This window comes from Cyphomyrmex costatus, unplaced genomic scaffold (genome assembly GCF_001594065.2).
Source record: "Cyphomyrmex costatus isolate MS0001 unplaced genomic scaffold, Ccosl1.0 scaffold2, whole genome shotgun sequence".
Lineage (NCBI taxonomy): Eukaryota > Metazoa > Arthropoda > Insecta > Hymenoptera > Formicidae > Cyphomyrmex > Cyphomyrmex costatus.
The window spans coordinates 1,262,890-1,281,286 of record NW_017276038.1 but is presented as its reverse complement, the minus strand read 5'-3'; the positions used below and the strand labels follow the sequence as shown (position 1 = coordinate 1,281,286).

At 34.9% G+C, this 18,397-nt stretch overlaps 1 protein-coding gene across 3 annotated transcripts in view; it reads right to left on the bottom strand.

Moving 5' to 3' along the window:
- Positions 1–15,457, bottom strand: part of SERCA (ATPase sarcoplasmic/endoplasmic reticulum Ca2+ transporting SERCA) — a 56,786-nt gene extending 41,329 nt beyond the window's left edge. For all 3 annotated transcript variants that reach the window (XM_018538953.1, XM_018538954.1, XM_018538952.1), the window contains exons 1-2: positions 15,160–15,457; positions 2,891–3,085 (exon numbers count right to left, since the gene is read on the bottom strand). In XM_018538953.1, coding sequence (XP_018394455.1) covers positions 2,891–3,008 — 118 coding nt within the window. In that variant the 5' untranslated portion in view covers positions 3,009–3,085; positions 15,160–15,457. The remainder of the gene's footprint in view (positions 1–2,890; positions 3,086–15,159) is intronic.
- Between the last annotated feature and the right edge of the window lie 2,940 nt (positions 15,458–18,397).

Genomic DNA, 18,397 nt, shown 5'->3' with positions numbered 1-18,397 from the left:
AAAAATATTACCTCGGCCGAGAGTCAAACCCGGATCTCTGGCATTCCGTGCGAGAAAAAAAATTATAAATCAAGTCGCTTTTTGGTATAAAAGCTAAAATAATGAATATTCTATTTACATGTAATTGCATGTAGATTTATATTTTAACGTACGAAGTAAAATGTAAAATTGAGTCCTGTATGAAGTTAATCATAAAGCGATTATAAAGCGACTTCTATTATAAAATTTTGTAACCTTTGCTTTATTTTTATTTTCAAATTATTTATAAAACATATATGTTAATCCTTTAGAGAAAAAATAAAGAGTAAAAATTTATTTTTACATTTAATGTAATCTCTTGTAGTTTCCTAATAAATCTCATATTTCTTGTATTTCTTGTAATTTTTATCACACATGAAATTTTTACACATATTATTATTGACGTAATTTGTACTATCATTCTAACAAGCTTTTATGACTTTTAGGTCACTAAAAATTATATGTGTATAGTGATAAGTTTATTAAAATAATAAGCCTTTTATCACAATATACTTGTCATGGCCGTTGATTGACGTGTTAATTAACCACAATAATCACGCGTTATCGGAGAGGGATTAAGTTCTGACGCTATCACAAAGGAATTATTATTTCTCAAGCACGATTGAATCCCGACGTCAGCATAATTCGAAGCATTTCTCGAAATATATACGTACGATTCGATTAAGCGGTTTATCTGCGACGGAAATTGAAATGCCGATGATTTATTAAACGCTCCCAATTAATACATTATGTATTGTCAACCGTCAACAGATACACGCGTCATAAGCAGCCTCTTCAAAATGAAATGGAAATCAGACCACATGCAAATAACTGTACATGATTCTGATAAATGGTAATTTAATCTTGCGAAAAATAAATAGGTATACGCAAAATCTCTTGGCACACATGACTGTGATAGAAGAAACATTTCGACAAATTATTACCTGAAATGCTGATCGAAGGTAATTCTGAATGAACGCCATTTCCTCATTTTAATTTTTGATATATGTACATTATGTGCATGAAAGAATACTTTACAATAGGCGAACTACATTTCAGGTAGAGATATATGAAAATATATTATAATAACAATTTTGCTAATATCTATAAATTTAGTTAGATAGATTAGAAAATAATTTTGTTGGACCATATCAAAAGAATTATTCTACAAAATATCGATATAAATTTTAAATCTTATGTATAGTGTCTACATAATTCTTTCACTGTGTTAAAATAAACAACATGACGTCGATTTATACAGGATTATCATAAATTCTTCATATTGAAATACCATAACTTTTCCTTGATTTCTAAATAAAGTTTCATGATTTCTCTTGATTATCAATAATATTTTTAACTTTTTTATATTTTCGTCCTGATTTGGAAAACGTTAAATATTTTATTAAGAGATTCAATTTAACATAACAATGTAAATTACTATTAATGTTACTAACACTGCTTGAATTTTTAGTTGTCAAATTGATAATATTTTAAAACTGCGTAGATATGTCGTACGTATATCAAACTTCTTTGAAGTCGAGAGTTTTAATTTTCCAGAAAATTTTGCAAAATTTTGACTCTTCCAAATATTCTTTCAATTTCCCTGATAATTTCCCAATTTCTGAATTCAGTTTTGTGGCAACTCTGTTATAATCCGTGGTGTCTATATCAACTCAATGGCGATAAATTCACATTACGATGTTAATACTAACAAACGCACAATAAAATTTATATAGACACCGCATGGTGTTCACATCAACCCATGGTATTAAATTCACACGGTAATTTTCAGAGTGTAAGAATCTCAAGCACAATAATATTATATGTAATCGCTGCAACAAAGTTTCGACATTCTAGCAACTAATTTGAGCGTTCTGCATAATTATTTGGATAACTCAACAAAATCATTTTCAGACCTGTACCATGCTAAATTTTTCAATACTTCAACAAAATCGTGTTCTTTCTGTGTACAAGTGGCGAAACAGTGGAAACAATCCTGCGGTCGAAATCAAACGATACATGCGTAATCATCGTTCGGAGAAAACTACGGCTCTGAACACGTGTACGAGAAGGCGACAACAGCTGGTGGTGGCGGTAGCTAGCTCCCGCATCGATGGTGGGGACAAGTAACACGCGTGGCACACACACGGCCGACGGACGTATCAGACTGATAAGGGTACTTTTACTTATGCTCCTCACACCGCGGCCGTGGCGGCGAATAGACGCGCGCTATTTCCGCGAGCGCTACGATATCGCTTCCGTGCCTTGCGAATTACGCGTAATAACGCACAAATATACCTACAGGACACCCCGCAGTCACCATTGCCGGCCTTTCTGCCTTTTCCTCAAGTGATCTGAGAACGAGATTTCTCCTTCTTGAATAAATACGAACGCAAACAGAAAACCGCAATGCCAATTGACAATAAAAGCTTCATGTTTGTGTGCATTAGTTTTAAATGCACTTAATGGCGGAAAATTATTTTAGAATTTAATTTCACAGTTAAGAAACAGTTTAAAAAAGTCTAGCCAATTCAGCGTAGATAAAGAAACTTGAAAGGAATGACGACAGTTCTAAAATGCTTTGAATAATCCGCCATACGTAACGCATAACGACTTTTTACAAGATGGAGTGAACAATAAAAATACAAAACTACCTTTCACTGTTTAATTTTATTTTACTAATCGACCTAATTTTCCTAATTTAAGCGCGAATAATTCATGAATATTTTATAGATTATGTTAATTTGTATGACATTAAGAGAATTGTATGCGCCTTTTGAAGCAAATCGTCTAATCGACGAATAGATAAACGAACAATCCATCAAGAGCACCAAAATTTAAATATTTTAAAAAAGAAAGATTAGTCACTTACCGTTGAGACCATACTTCTCCTGATTCCTTTTGACTTGATCGGGACTTAGTCCCTGATCAGAATCGACGCTGAAGTAATTTATCACTTCTTCCACAGTTTTACAATGGCCGTCCTCCATGGTTACTGCTTCGTAGATGCTTCACCAATGTTATCCTCTCAGTAATGATCGTGTACGTTCATTCACATTAACAATTTCTGAAAGTAAACAGAATTATTTGTTACATAAAACATTCGTTATGCTATACATACTGATAAAATAGTAAAGAAAATAACAGAACAGAGTACAAAAATTACATCGATGTAAATAAATCAAGCGCGAGTAAAAAATAAGAAACAACACAAATTATACAATCAGCGAGCTTTTATAAGTAGTAGGTCATTCGTTCTGAATGAAATGGTTGAAAAATTGAGTAAACTAATGAATGCTGTCGAAGAAACTATTCTAGACACTGTATTTCCATACAGTAATTCATATCGTATTCAAGACTACCGAATGTATTGATATAATATGTACAGTAAGTGTAAAAAGTACCGATATATATATAGGAGATAAAATTTTACTATTTTATTTTACACTTTAAAAATCTTACTATTAATAAAAAGTAAACATTAACTAGCAATTTGTTGACAAAGAATAAAATATGCTGTTTAATACCCAAAATTATTGTCCCTAAAAACACGAGTATTAATTAGTGTGTATTATCCTAAAGATTTTAATTTATATTGAAATGAAAAATTATTTAGACGCACAAAAACTATTCGTACAGTAGAGAAATTTAAATTCTAAGATCAAAAAAATACGCGAAGCTTTTTTTATCAGGAATGTACTCAGCATAAAAAATTACTAATTAATGTTTATTTGTTACACTAATACGTCTTGTTATATAAATTTCCCCTGTGGAAATACTTTTTGCATTCACTGTATATTATTAAATATATTATATAACGTATTTTATATAATATAGATACATATTAATGTTTCAGACATATAATAATGTTCTCAATTGTTCTCAAAATGTCAAGTCACAAGACAAAAAGTGAAGAAAATAATCTTTTTAGAATATTCACAAAATTTGATCTTTCTTTTTAGAATATTTACATATATTAAATTTTTCTATATTAACAATTGCTTCTATAATTATTACTAAATGTAATTGATTTTTTATTGTTAATGCTTAAATATATGCAAATGTAAAAAGTTCAGTTTCAAGGTCTAAGTAAATTTTAAAGTCATATTTTGTAAGACATTTTTGTAAGACATTTATATCATTTCTTGTAAGACACTTTTTAATTATCCAGTTATCTCTAAAATGTCACATTTCACAGATAAAAAATGTCTAATTCACCAGATGTAGATTTCACCGCTTTTTCAACAATTTTTACAAACATAATTCTAATAATATACACATATAACAATTCAAAGAAATAAATTATATTTATATAAACCCAAGAAATTGTACTCCTCTCAACCTATACAAAATTTTCAATAAAGAACATAGACAAATACTCCTAGATATATTCCGCGATATTTTTTTTCTAGAATATAATACTTGCAGTCATATTACACTCAGTTGAAAGGGAATTTTCCGAGGGAAGAAGAGGCTTTGAAGAAGCCAATCTATGTGACGTGTCCTAAGAAAAAACCTACTAAAAATGCGATTTTTTGTGATTGCAGAATCCATTGGGAGTTCGCCACGTAAATTCATCCACGAGTACCACGTAAGTTACAGAAACGAGCGCAGAAAAGCGAGAGCGAGAGAGCGAGAGCGAGAGAGAGCGAGAGAGAGCGAGAGAGAGAGAGAGAGCGAGAGAAAGAGAGAGAGAGAGGTAAATTAAATTTCAACTACCGAAGGTGTCGTCGGGACGCAGGAGACTATCCCACGGTGTTCCGCCTCCGTGTAAAATTACGAAACGCGACGGTAGATTCGCGTGACGGGCCGACGGCGACGACGGCAACGGGGACGACGGAGGAAGCGCGGCGCGCACTCCACCGCGGTTTCGACTCACTGCTCGGAGCGCGACGTGTCCGCGCGACATGCACTCGCACTCGGACTACGGGTATATCCTCGCCGAGGTTTCGTGACTCGCGTTGACGTGCGACGGGCACGACTTGCCCGTTGATGACGACGTGTCAACGGAGAGCGAGAGGAGACGGAGAGTGAGAGAGAAACCAGGCGGGGAGAGGGGGTAGAGAGAAAGAGAGAGAGAGAGAAGAGCGACGAAGGGGGAAAGACAGGGAAGGAAAGAGAAGAGAGAGAGAGAAGAGAGAGAAAATTGTTACGGCCGACGAATATTTAGGTTAGCCGCGCAACGACGGCAGCGGTGGTGGCGACGCGCGTGCTTATCCACGACAGAACTCGCGATGAACTTCACGTTCCACTCTCGGAGTAAACTTGTGTCACACTGTCGCGCGCGCGCGCACGCGAGCCAAGGCAAGGAAAAGGTGGAAAAACGTGACGAAGCGAGATACTAAAGGGAGGATGTGCTGTTGCTGCTACTACCGCTGGCTACTGCTGCTGCTGCCGTTGCTACTTGCGAAACGCTGCACGCGCGAGCTATCACGAGGCGCGGATGCACGGGACGCACGTCATTTTCCCCGGACAATGTGACCAGCGCGAACGACTTGCCAACCTGACCTCCGCTTCCGCGAGACTGACACCGCGAATCAGGCGAATCATCGCGCGATCGCCAGCGCCGCCTAGCGGCGCGTTTCATCGGTGATAGGCGCGCCGTCGCGCGCCACGCCGGATTGCGTTCCCGCGCGAGTCGATGATGGTCCATCGTTTGGTGATTAAACGACCGTCAGATGAACCCACGGTCGTTTCCGGGACACCCGGCATTGCGATAAATACGCTCGCGAGCGCGACGTCCCCCGACGAACGGCGTCGCGATGCCCATCCGCGATGACCAGCGGCGACACGCGTCAAAGCGCGTCTCGCGGATAGCGAGCATGTGGAGCGACGCCATTGGCTAAGTGACGCGTGACGTGATGCGCGGCTATTTTCGGGCTTCTGCTAGGCTATTTCCTTGGCGCGTATTTTAAGACGGCCGTCCGGTGACGGGACCGTCCGCGGCGTGTTTCTCCTTACGTAACCGCGATATCGGTGAGCGACGGGCCGCCGATTGTTGACCGACAATAATTTCGTCCCGATGAATTCTAAAGGATGTATCAAGAGGTCGATCGTACACCTTCAAACGAGGAATATTGTAAAAGTAAATTTACTAGAGTATTTAAAATTTTATTTCATGTAAAAATACACGCTCGACTACCTAGTACATAATAGCTTAAAAAAGTGACTATTCATAGTTAACTTTTATATTTAAGATTGTTTTAATTACAATCTCAAAATTTCATCCAATCAGGAAGCTGTATTAGCATCGTAAGACATTACTTAAAGTAGTTTTAAAATAAGAATGGACTATGAATATCGCCTTAGAATTGAAAATTTGCACCTTCCATATATAAAAATGAATGAAAAATAGTTCAACAAAATTAATATTACATTTAACAATTAGATATTTAACGATCATATAAAACAGTTCAATGAGGTCAACACTTATATTTAATAATGCCATTTTAAAGTTGAAATAAGGTTTTCTTACTTTATCTCAACTTTTTTGAAAAACATATCTACAATTTTTGAAATAATTTTTGACCGAAATTTTAAATTGTGGCTGAACTTTTCGTATTACTTTTTAATACAATAGGAAAATTTATAATTTTTTACATAACTTTATTCATTCTATTAAAAAATGCGTGTATAATACATCCTGAATTCATTTACGAAATGCTTAAGTTAAGCGCGATTCTTCGTGAAATTAAAGCGCGAGAGATCGTAACTTTCCTAAATAGAAATTTAATACTGGAAGGTAGTGGGGTTAATTACTTATTTTAAGTATTAAAAGTACTGTCGTTTATTGCTTTTAATAGTTAAAAAATTATTAAATTTTAGTAATAATAATTTAGTAATAAATTTGCCGTTATTGAATTGGATTTCTGTAAGAGTCGTGATAAACGAAAGAGTTGTGCATGTTGTTTGAAAAAAAATCCTTACAAACTTTTACACTTAAAACAATAAGATAAACATATGGTATATTCGGTATTAAAAAGAAAAAATGGAGAATTTGAGTGCAAAAAGCAAAAAGTGTAAACAACGTAAACAGATCAGAAGTTCCTGACAATACATTTTTTCGCTAGTTCTTTTTTCTCTTCTTTTTTTTTTAATCTATTTCAAATTTCTTACGTATAGCGTGACGTGATTCAGCTGGTTTTTGACTTCGCAACGAAACGAATGGTTCAAATATCTCATTTTTCCAAGAAACTAAATGTTAATACAATCTTAAGCGAACAGTTCGCATTATTAATATCGGCGTGACACACGATGAAATTATTATTTATATCCGCGCGACATAAACAAGTCCGGGGGGCAAGCAACGTTTGCTGGAATAACGAATTACGTCAAAAGTACAAGTTGATAATACAATATAGTAGTCGTAAATTTTTAAAAAGTCGTAAGAAATTGACTAGTCACAATCGATTATTCTTTTTCTATTGTAATTGACTGTAATTGGTCAATTTCTCACGACTTATAACTTTTATCACAACTTCTGAAAACAAGAAAAGATGTATGGATGAGTCCTCCAGTACCAAGATACGCAAAACTCCCTTCAATTGGATTTTTGAAGTTGCTATGAAACTGGAAATTAGGAAAAAGATCAGAGAATTTTGAAAAATTTCCTGCAAAATTAATGGAAAATTTTTTATTTTAAAAGAGTTTAATATATATACATCATATGTACTCAATTTTGGAATACTATCAACTTAAAAATTAAAACAATGTAAGCAATGTCAGCAATATTAATAGTAATTTACATTGTTATATTAAGTTGTTCTCTCATCACAATATTTGATGATTTTTGAAAATATTAAAAAATTTCAAAGTATTATTAAAAATACTAGGAAAAATTATAAAATTCTGTCAGGAAATTGGGCAAAAGTTATGGAATTTAGGATGAGGAATTTATGGTAATTCTGCTTTCAAATTTCTTTTCTTGCTCAAACACGTGATTGAATGCAATTCTAAAATTTAAGTCAAGTTCAAAGATAGATTAAAACAGTCTGACCTTGCATGAAAAAATCTTAATTACGATCATCGGTAATTGTGTCAAATCAACTAAAAACTTAAGCATACATGATCTTTGGCTTTATTTTGCTTTCCATAAATTCAGGTAATTCTCTATTAATTTTCCACGAAAATTTGCACCACCGCGCGTGCATGGAAAGAACGGTTTTATTATTGCAAAATATCAAAAATTTAATTAGACTTAAAAATAATTTTGTTGGCTTATCATACTAATGATTATGTACTTTTTACAGCATTGCTTAAATTGTCTACATATATTTCGATGGCTCAGCAAAATTATTTTCAGATCGAAATCCAATTAAATTTTTATATATCATATTTCAACAAATCGTTCTTTCTATGCGAGATAACGTTCTCGATAGAAACGCTCGTTAAAATTGTTAACAAGCGCTTCGGAATTGTTATCCGTAGAGAAAACGATATATTTTACTGAAATATCTAAAAGTTTAAATAATTACAGATCTGAAAATAATTTTATTGAACCATTAAAACAATTTTATAAGACTTTCAAGCAAGATAAGCAATATTGCAAAAAGTTTTGTAATCAGTCTAATAATCAGTTTTAGCGCGACTTAAATAATTATTTTCATAACCCAACACACTTATTTTCAGATCTATATATCTTCCTATAAATTACAATATTAGATACTTCAACAAAATCGTTTCTTTTTTTGCATAAGTCTCACAATGTCTTCCTACAATCAGAAATCCATTAATTAAAATTAAGATTCACTTTGTCCTCGGCGAGCTTTTATTTTCAAGGTCGTTTTCACTACATTCCGCGAAATTCCTTTCCATCTCAGATGTTTATGCCTTCCACGAAACATTTATACGAGCACACGCTAGAGAATGGCTAAATGCACCCGTCTGTATATATAAGTCTCGCGACTGATTCTATCCTGCTCTTCATCGCCCCATAATCATTGGACGTTAACTTCCCTCATTAACTTGCAAATTCGAGACGGCACGGTCGGAACGAAGAGCGTCCAAAGATCTCGCTGGCGTGATTCCAAGAGATGTCTGAAATGCGTCTAAAAGCTACCGGATATTTTCGACATTGTTTAGTAGATGTATTTTATATTATCCCTTGGATTTTTGTCTTTGAACTCTGGACACAAAAAGTCTCGGGGATGTTTGCTCGTGAAACAGAAGGATTTATAACATAAGTCGTATGTGTATCGAATCCCAACACGCTGCGATAAGTCTTTCTGACGATCTTTTTCTTTCTAAACATAAGAATTTTCTTTTACCAAGGCCCCATTTGAAACTTAAAACATTGTAGTATACCTATTTTCCATAATCTGCTGTAATTTTGCGTTAAGTTCGTGCCATCGAGATAACAATAACACGCATGTTAAAATTGTTAACGAGCAAGCAATTATCATTCATAAGTCTCACGCTATCTTTCTACACGGAAAAACTTTGCTGAAGTATCTAAAAATTTAGCTAGATACAAATAAAAAAATAATTTTTTTAGATCACATAAAATAATTATATAGGACGTTGAAACTGATTGCCAGAATATCAAAATTTTTTGTTCATTATGTTTGAGATGCTTACAAAGTTATTTTCAGATCTGTAACTAGTTAAATTTTTTAATATTTTAGCAAAACCGTTTTTTTATATACGATTAAACTTTTTTTGATTAATTCAAATTAAGACGACGCGATTGACATATAAAGAGAAACATTTATTTGCGCGTATCAAATTTACATAATTCTCATCATGCTTCTTAATTATCGTTTGTGATGTCAATGATATGTCACGTACGTATTGTTCCCATAAGATCCTGCACAGCTATTTAATATATATATGCATTAATCACCTGTACCGTTTCGCAAATTCACGATAATAATAACACTCAGGAACAAAGAGCCCGGCAAAGTGCGAGTAATTAATTAAACACATCGTATCTAATTCTCACGATACGTCTCGTAATCATCGCACGTCAACTTCTCACGCTGAAAGCTGGAAAACACTGTCAGAACAAAACCATTCCGCTAAAATGCTGACAAGCGGTTAATTACACACATCACATACAGATCTCCCACTGGGGATTCTCATTTACATTCTAAAACTAGCATACAAATCCGAAGCAATGTAATCGAGACGAGAAACTCAACTCTCAACCAGCGGAGTCCGTTGGAAACCCTATCAACTTTTTTTTTATATTTACTTTTCGCCGCAAATAGAATTAATTTTTTTTTTAGTTATAAAAATACAAATGTTATTAACTCTTTGTCAACACACATAATTGAGTTATTCATGTCCTGTACACCACTTATAAATACTTTCTAAAGATGTTAAAATATATGCAAGAATTAATATCTTTTTTTATCTGTAAAAGTGATTAAAATTAACTCAGGACACAAACAACTCATCGTGCGCAATAAACGACTGGAAAATCATCAAACGCACTAAAAGTTAATTAAATCACTCTTCAACATAATTAAAGTACAGATATGAGCATTTGTGAAATTTTTTTTAAACCGCGATTACGTTGTAACAGACTAATAGCAAAAATCTTAATGATTTTATCTCGATTTTTCACAAAGCTACGCAAAAACAATATTTTGCTTAAGTACATAAAAATTTAGCTAGATATAAATCTGAAAATAATTATAAAAAACGTTCAAACCGATTGTTAGAATGTAAAAACGTTTTGCAGCATCAAGCTTGAGTATCCTACATAATTATCTTGGTCTAATAAGATTATTTTCAAATTTGCACCTAATTTTTATTTCAGTTTCTTTTTATGTACTTTCCGAGCGAGCAATTACAGCGCGATCAATTTAACAATTTCACTTGATTACTCACTAATCACTGTTACATCCACTACATCATGGGTGCTTTTCATTTGATGACACAAGATGTCCTGTCTTTGTTATGGAGCGCAAAGAAAGGTAGAACGTTTGTGTCATTAAATAGAAAGCACCCAATGTTGTTAGAAAGTGTTACGACAAACAGGGTAGAGGGGCTGCTTTTTTTATTCTACAAAGTAAAAGCCCGAATATCGCGGATGGCAAAACTGACCCTCTCGTCGCTGACTATCCCTTTCGACGGATCGCAATCTGTCGCCAGATCGGCTCCGGAGAGCCGAAGGGCGGACACCCGCCGCGCGATACGGCACGGACTCGGCGACTGGTCGCGGTACTGCGGCACCACAACACTCCGCTGCGAACTGCTCTCTGCCGAGGACACTGTCCGGACGACCAGCTCGCTCAAGCGCCCGGGACGCGACTAGCCGGCCAAATCGCGCGCGCTCGAGCGAACGTTTTTAGCACGTCTTCGACGACGGCTTCCTAATTATTTTGGCAGAGATCAGCTCGGAGAGCTGCCGCTCTCCCGATCTTCGGCATCGGTTCCTCCCCTCCCACCAACGTGCGTCCCGCCAAGGACTATGACGCTCTTGGGGTAGTTTTTCGATTCTCGGTCCACAATAGAATGGATTGTTAAGAGGTGATAATGATTTGGAAACGTTACATTTCTTTACTCGTGAAATATTTTAATTATAACATTAGCGAGTTTGCATTGTTTCGGCTTTATTTATTATAAATCGGATTTTTTTCTCAAAATAGCTTATCGCCTTTTGAATTTAGTTTTTAAACTAAGTATTCAACAGTTACTGTATTTTTACTTTCATTACTGAGATTATATGAGACCGAGTATGATTACACGATTATGCTTTCATAATAAGTCAGAGGATGCACCAACTTTCTCGAATATATTCACGGATGCTTTAAGCTTTAATGAAAAATGTGGAAGCATGAATAATCTGAATTACAAAAGTTATTGAAATAATGAGTTATTCAGTTTGACGGAAAATGTAAGGATTTTCACGAATCCAGAACTATAAAATTTAAGTGTATAATATCTCAGCATAAAATTAACTCTCCGGAATGCGAAATAAATATATGTGCAGTATTTGTATAATATTATTAAATTTTTTTTCAAGCATGTAGAACATTTTCAGTTTTAAAATGGTAATAAAAATGATGTCTTATTGTCTGAAATTTCAATCAAACAAATTATGAACCCCTTTACATAACAAGGGCTGATTTCTCTAGTCGAGATATATAAGTATACATTTGATCCATTTTAAGCACAGAAAGCGCGAAAAGCGCAGCTGGGAGAAGCAGATCTGTGGTCACGGTTTGAGTGAGTGGACTGGTGGAATCTATTTGAAGACGAGAGATGCAACATGTTGGACGGGCCATAAGGATAAGAAATGTACAGCACTTGTTGGCAAACAAGTAGAGGTCGCCGTTATATGTGACGAATGCCTCACATAGATACGCGGGATGAGGTAATCCGCTTTGTTGGATTATCCAGTCTCAAAGAAAATTGATGTCTTCTCTCATTTATGTAAAAAAAAATCGTATGCAATTGTCCCAGCTATGCTAAATAATTTGCTTCGTAAATGATTGTGTCTCGATCAATCAGAATTCTTTTTTCAAAGAAAACAAATTCTTCGAGAATATTAAAATTCAGTAGACAAAATCAATGTTATACCAAAAGAATTGATCTCTTGTTATTTTTCCGGATGAATTAATTATTACGATCACTTAAAAAAATAATTACAAAAAGTCTGTAAAGTTAATTAAAAAAATTCCTTTAATACATCGCGTTTTTTTTAATTCGTCTCAAATTTAGTTAAATATAAATTTATGATTCCTCAAATAAAAAGACTAATTTGTGATGAATCGCTTTATGAAGGAGCTAACTATGCAATATTGACTTGACTTAGTCATCTCTCGACAAATCGTTTCCTGTAATGTTAATGGCGATGTCGATATGTCTATGTTATGCTATTGTGACGTGGTACCATATGGCAATGCGGTCGCATAAACGCGTTTCTATACCCGACTACAAGCCCGACTATTACGGACGGTGCACGCATTAACGCATTCCCTACGACACACGATATGAAATCATCCATTACGTATTTCTACCGCGGACCCATCGCCAAAGATAACAAAATGCCTTTGAAATTTTTATAAATAACGTCGCATATAACAAGCGGCCAGAAATTACTCGGAAGGATGAACAAATACGAGAGAAAAGAAAAACAAATGTTTACCTATGTGTCGCATTCGAGTTTCAGTATTAAAAGCGTTAATTTTGCCGGGTTTAAAAATTGCCCATTTAGCAACGCCAAAGCTTAACGTGTAACAAGCTGAACGCACGTGTGTTGCATGGACACGTGTTATCTCTTATTAAATGCATGCGGATTTAATTTTTCATTAAATATCTCCCTCAGCGCGCAATTCGCCGCGGTCGGTGTTTAATTCTAGTTCAGAATTGCACAAATTACCGCGACGTCGCGGGTCGAAATAATTTCCACGGCTCGCGAAAATTGTTTTACCCGAGCGCGCGGATGTGGTGGTGACCTACAAAAACTAAAATGAATTCTTGGCTCTAGTTATTATAGGTCGCGTAATACGCACCGCTACCTACTCGTCGTCGAAAAGCCGCGGGTTTTACGCGGTTTCATCCGCGATCGGGAATATTAAGCGGTTTTACGACATTTTTTTACTGACTTTCTCAATGCACCCCGAGCCGCTTTATGCATACGCGAACTTTCCGCGTGAGCGTTACGACGCGTTAAGATATTTTATTTACTACGGAACGACACGCTTTTAATCTGCGGACCTCGCTTTGCAAGCACTTATTATGCAACCGCGTACTTATATTATCACACAGTGAAACAACACACGTGTAATGTAATAGAATCGGCTCGTGCCACTCGCTTCATGTAATTTTCATTACGCAATACTCAAGATAATATCGATAAGATAATTTTTTTGTTTAGATAATTATAAAATAATGTCTCAGTTTGAATAATGTCATGTAAACAATCTTTTTTGATAACGTTTCTTTTTTTAAATAACATACATTTTCTAATTCAGCTTCGCTCTATTATTTCTAAATGTTTCAAATCGCGGTATAGCCTTGGGCCATAAATATAAAACATCCTCACAAATTGACGTAAACATTCTATGTCTAACAAAAAATAAAATAAAAACAGTTGTATTAAAAAAAAATATTTATTTTTATAATTTTAATTTCTTCATTTTTCTTTTATTTCCGTCTTTTCCAAGATGCAATAAATTAAGGGTACTTTATACTTATGATTAAGATACAATATCGCTTATGAAATCCACTAGAATTTTCTATAAAATATCTTATGACGTAATATTACTACTTCGAGACACGATTTTTATATAAAAATAAAACTAAAAAAATATATCTACGTCGAGTATAAAAATTTGCAACGTTTTCTTTGGTTTCAATAATTCACATATTTTCACACACGCTGATTAATAAACATCCTGCTTTGAAAACCAATACTCTAGAGTGACATTTGCTAATATTATTCAAGTCATTTAAAAGAAATTATGTCTCCATTTTGCACTGTAAAAAAAAAGTATCACAAACAACAAATATAAAAATAACACGATTTTAATAAAAACATACTTCCTCATATTTTTCTCTATGAATCGTACAATTTTTTTTTTTCTTATGTTTCGTGAAATTTCATATACATTTTCTATAGTATAAAATAACAAGAGATATTCTATTTTCAAAAAAACTAGGTACTCTGTTCGTAAAAATACGCAGTTTCTAAATCTCCGAATATTGATGAAAGAAACATTCTAAATATCCTGAATTAATATACAAAATTCTATATCAGCCGATAATCACTACGAGGTAGAATAACGCTCTAGAGGCACCTCTCGTCTGGCTAGCTATTTAAAAGTAGTCGAGCCACCGCCAATATAAATGAAGAGCAATCACTACCGCGTTTACGAATTTCTAAATCTCGCGATGATGTCTCAATGTTGACGCACGAAATTTTGCAATTTCCACCATAAGGCTGCGTTCTTCAATGCAGCCTTTCGCTGGTAAAATCAGGAAGGGATTCTGATTATTCACGATAATCAGAATCGATCACGATAATAATACGATACTTCACGGCTAATCCTTCTTGGCTTTTCACTACACTTACGTTCCATCCTCCCGCGGTTTTCATTCCGGAAACGGAGGATTTGTCACACTGCGCGTAGTCACACGAAGAACACTATATGCAACTGCACACCATGGTTGCGCGGCGAGGGGACTTACCAATGCTTCTGTCTTCAATTCTTCAACTTTTGCACTTGGAAGAGCTGCGGGGGGGTGTGGACCACCCCCGTTAAGCCTTTCACACTGTTCTCTCTCTCTTTATTTTTCTCCTTTTTCTTTTTTTCCTTTCGATCCACTACTCCTCGGTGCGCATCGTCGTTTATCGACGCGCCGCTTTCGACTAAGCCCTTTACGACGTGCAGAAGAGTCGTTTGCGCGACGACAAAAGGGAAGCGAAACAAACAAACATTCAAAAGGGGGTAATACCTGCGCTGCTGAACAAAACGAAGCACCGAGCGACCGCGAAATTCACTTAAATAGTCCGTAGCCGTCGCTATCTGGTGGCGAGACAACGAAAGCCTGACTCTGGCCGGAAGCCAGTGTCCCCGGCGACTGCTGTGGATGTCGTCGTCGCTTTTTTGCGTTTAACCTTCGAATTTGAAGAGCTAAGAGAGGAAGAGATATGTAGGGAAAAGAGGAGAGAAAGAGAGACAGTGCCGTCCAATTTAAACGTCATCGATCTAAAAGTATACCGCATTTTGACCATCAATAGCATGGTGTGCTTATCTGTGGTTTCTTTATTTACCATAAAGAGAATAATTTAAAAAAAAAATTTAATCTCGAAATAGTTTCTCGCAGCTGTTTGTATATAAGATAACAAGGGTAGAACATTTTATTTTTCTTTTAAGGTAACAAGATGTCTGTAGAATAAATGACTGAGTAGATAGATAGACACGATGATATATCGTAATTGTTTCTAGAAAAGTCTTTCTCTTGATTTATAGACAGCTTTCCAAATTTTTTATTCATACTCGGAAGATAGTATTATATTATGTAAACACACACTCCAAATAAACTTGGCCATTTTTCATCGTTTGTGCTTCTACCTTAGGATGATTTTTCTAATGTATTATTTTTGGCGTTTGAGATATTACTGTTTTCTAAATTCTTTCACTAAGGAGCAAATAAAATTGGGAAGTTTCTTCAATGTCAGTGATGATGTAATGTAATACATAATAATTTTTAAAAAAGGTACTGCCATTAAAAAAATATTTTACATCGACATATAGAAGTTCAAAGTCTCTCGTCTGTCATTCCATTTACCTAGAATCTTAAAATAAAAAATATACCAAAATAAAAATTGCCAAATCAATTGAGTGTCTTTTAGAAAATCAAACCGCGTTTAGATCAGCTATAAATACGTAACTCTACTTCGACTCGGCTCTCAAGTATTATTCTTATTAGAATTATACAAGGCTCACGTTTTCTTCAAGAACGAAAATAACCGATTGGCGGATATCCAAATGCGATATCAGGCACATCTTCGAGGACAATCCATCGCGAACATTTTACTGGGAAATTTGTTCTTTGGCCATCCTTTCTCCTCATTTTCATCTTTAACATTAACGCAATCATGGTGCTCAGCGCGAACATCGATCTTTTTCTTATCATCGCCCTGCATTCTCTATGTAGATATTTTATACTTTTCGATGTGATAGTATCTTCTTATCTATATATCTTCTACAATTAGTATCATTTTTTATATTCATAGACATAAACACAACAGGGATGTAATACAATCAAAGTTTCATTATTTTTGTATTATAATTAGCGTACATTTCTATTTAAGAGTATTTATTGTTACGTTTATGGGTGACATAAAATAATATCTTCTATAAAGTTTCATTATGCGAGTAACGTAATGATCGATTTCTAATTATTTAAATTAATTTAAGAGGAATCGATTTAATTGATTTAATAAAAGGACCATTGATCATCACAGAAATCAAATGGCCAATTTATTACAGAGAGACAGTATTTCCGTAGAAGTGGAAAAAATTCATAGCTGGAATTATAATGCACGCGATACACAATTTTATTTTTTTTAAGAAGATGCACTTTTTGCACGAATGAACGGATTATCATACCTCCCAGTAGCGATGGCATGCTACGCTCCAAATGTATAAGCACTTGAGAGACGCGAATGAGAATACGGGAGAACGAGACGGGTCAATGTCCCGTTTCTCGAATCTCAAATACATTTAATGTAGGTACATACGAGTGCTCGTCCGCATTCCTGCGTTTTGCGCCTGTGAGATATCCCTCGTATCGCGATGCCTCGTCGAATTTGCCAAGTCCTCCGGTTATCTCGCGCACACCACGCCGGTATCGCGTCGTACGGGCTTGCTGCACAAGGCTGTGATGTAACATAACGACGAGACAATGGCACCATACGTGACATTAGTATCAAAGTACTGTCCTAGTTTTGCCTCTTAATAACGTCAGAATCCTGTCGCACAAAATTATTTCGCTTTATTTACCTCGGTTTTAATATTTAATATAATTATATATATAATATCTAATTTTTTGACGAAAATAAAAATCGCAGCACAAATTGAATGTAAAGGGAGAATTAAAAAAGTATAAACGAAGCTTCTAGGAGGCGAAAATTGAGGTAATGAAACGTAAAAAAAGCGTAAACGCCTTTTATATTTTGTTGTCTCAATTTTCACCTCCTAGAAGCTTCGTTAATGTATTTCTGTCACTTTTCCTTACATTCTTACTTACGCTTTAATTTTTATTTTCGCCATAGAAGAAATGATAAAACTTATACGTATTAACAAATTTATATTTTAAAATAAAGGGTGATTATATTATATTAAAAAAATAAAAATTGTTAAAAATCACACATGTAAACATTATTTTCTTTTGTTATCTTCTTATGTTTTATGTTTTATTCTTCTTATCTATTTTATATTTTGGTTTATGCTAGAATCTTCTAGATCTTATTACGAATGCATGTAAAAATACGGCGATTTTAAAATGCATCCTTCTAATAACAATAAACACATTCTATTATATATTATATTCCGAATAATCAGTAATGAACTATATATAATAAAAAGTATAAGTCTGGCTAGCTGCTTCATGATGAAAGGCAGGTAATAAATAACGAATTGACATGGGCAAACTCGTCAAAACTTTTCGTTGCAAAATAAGAAGATGAGAATAGATCGCTTAGGACATCAGGAGATAAGTGCGAAAAAGTGTGTCATAAAGGCGGATGCTTTCTGAGAAGAACTCTTCGTCGCAATATACTTCAAAGATGAAGCAGTGGGCAATTCTGGACGCTGGATAAATATGTCGGTGCCATATACGCTTTATCGCGAAAGTTAGTACCGCAAATACGTTTATTTTAAATACATCGATGAACGTGCGGTATTAGCGATTACATTTC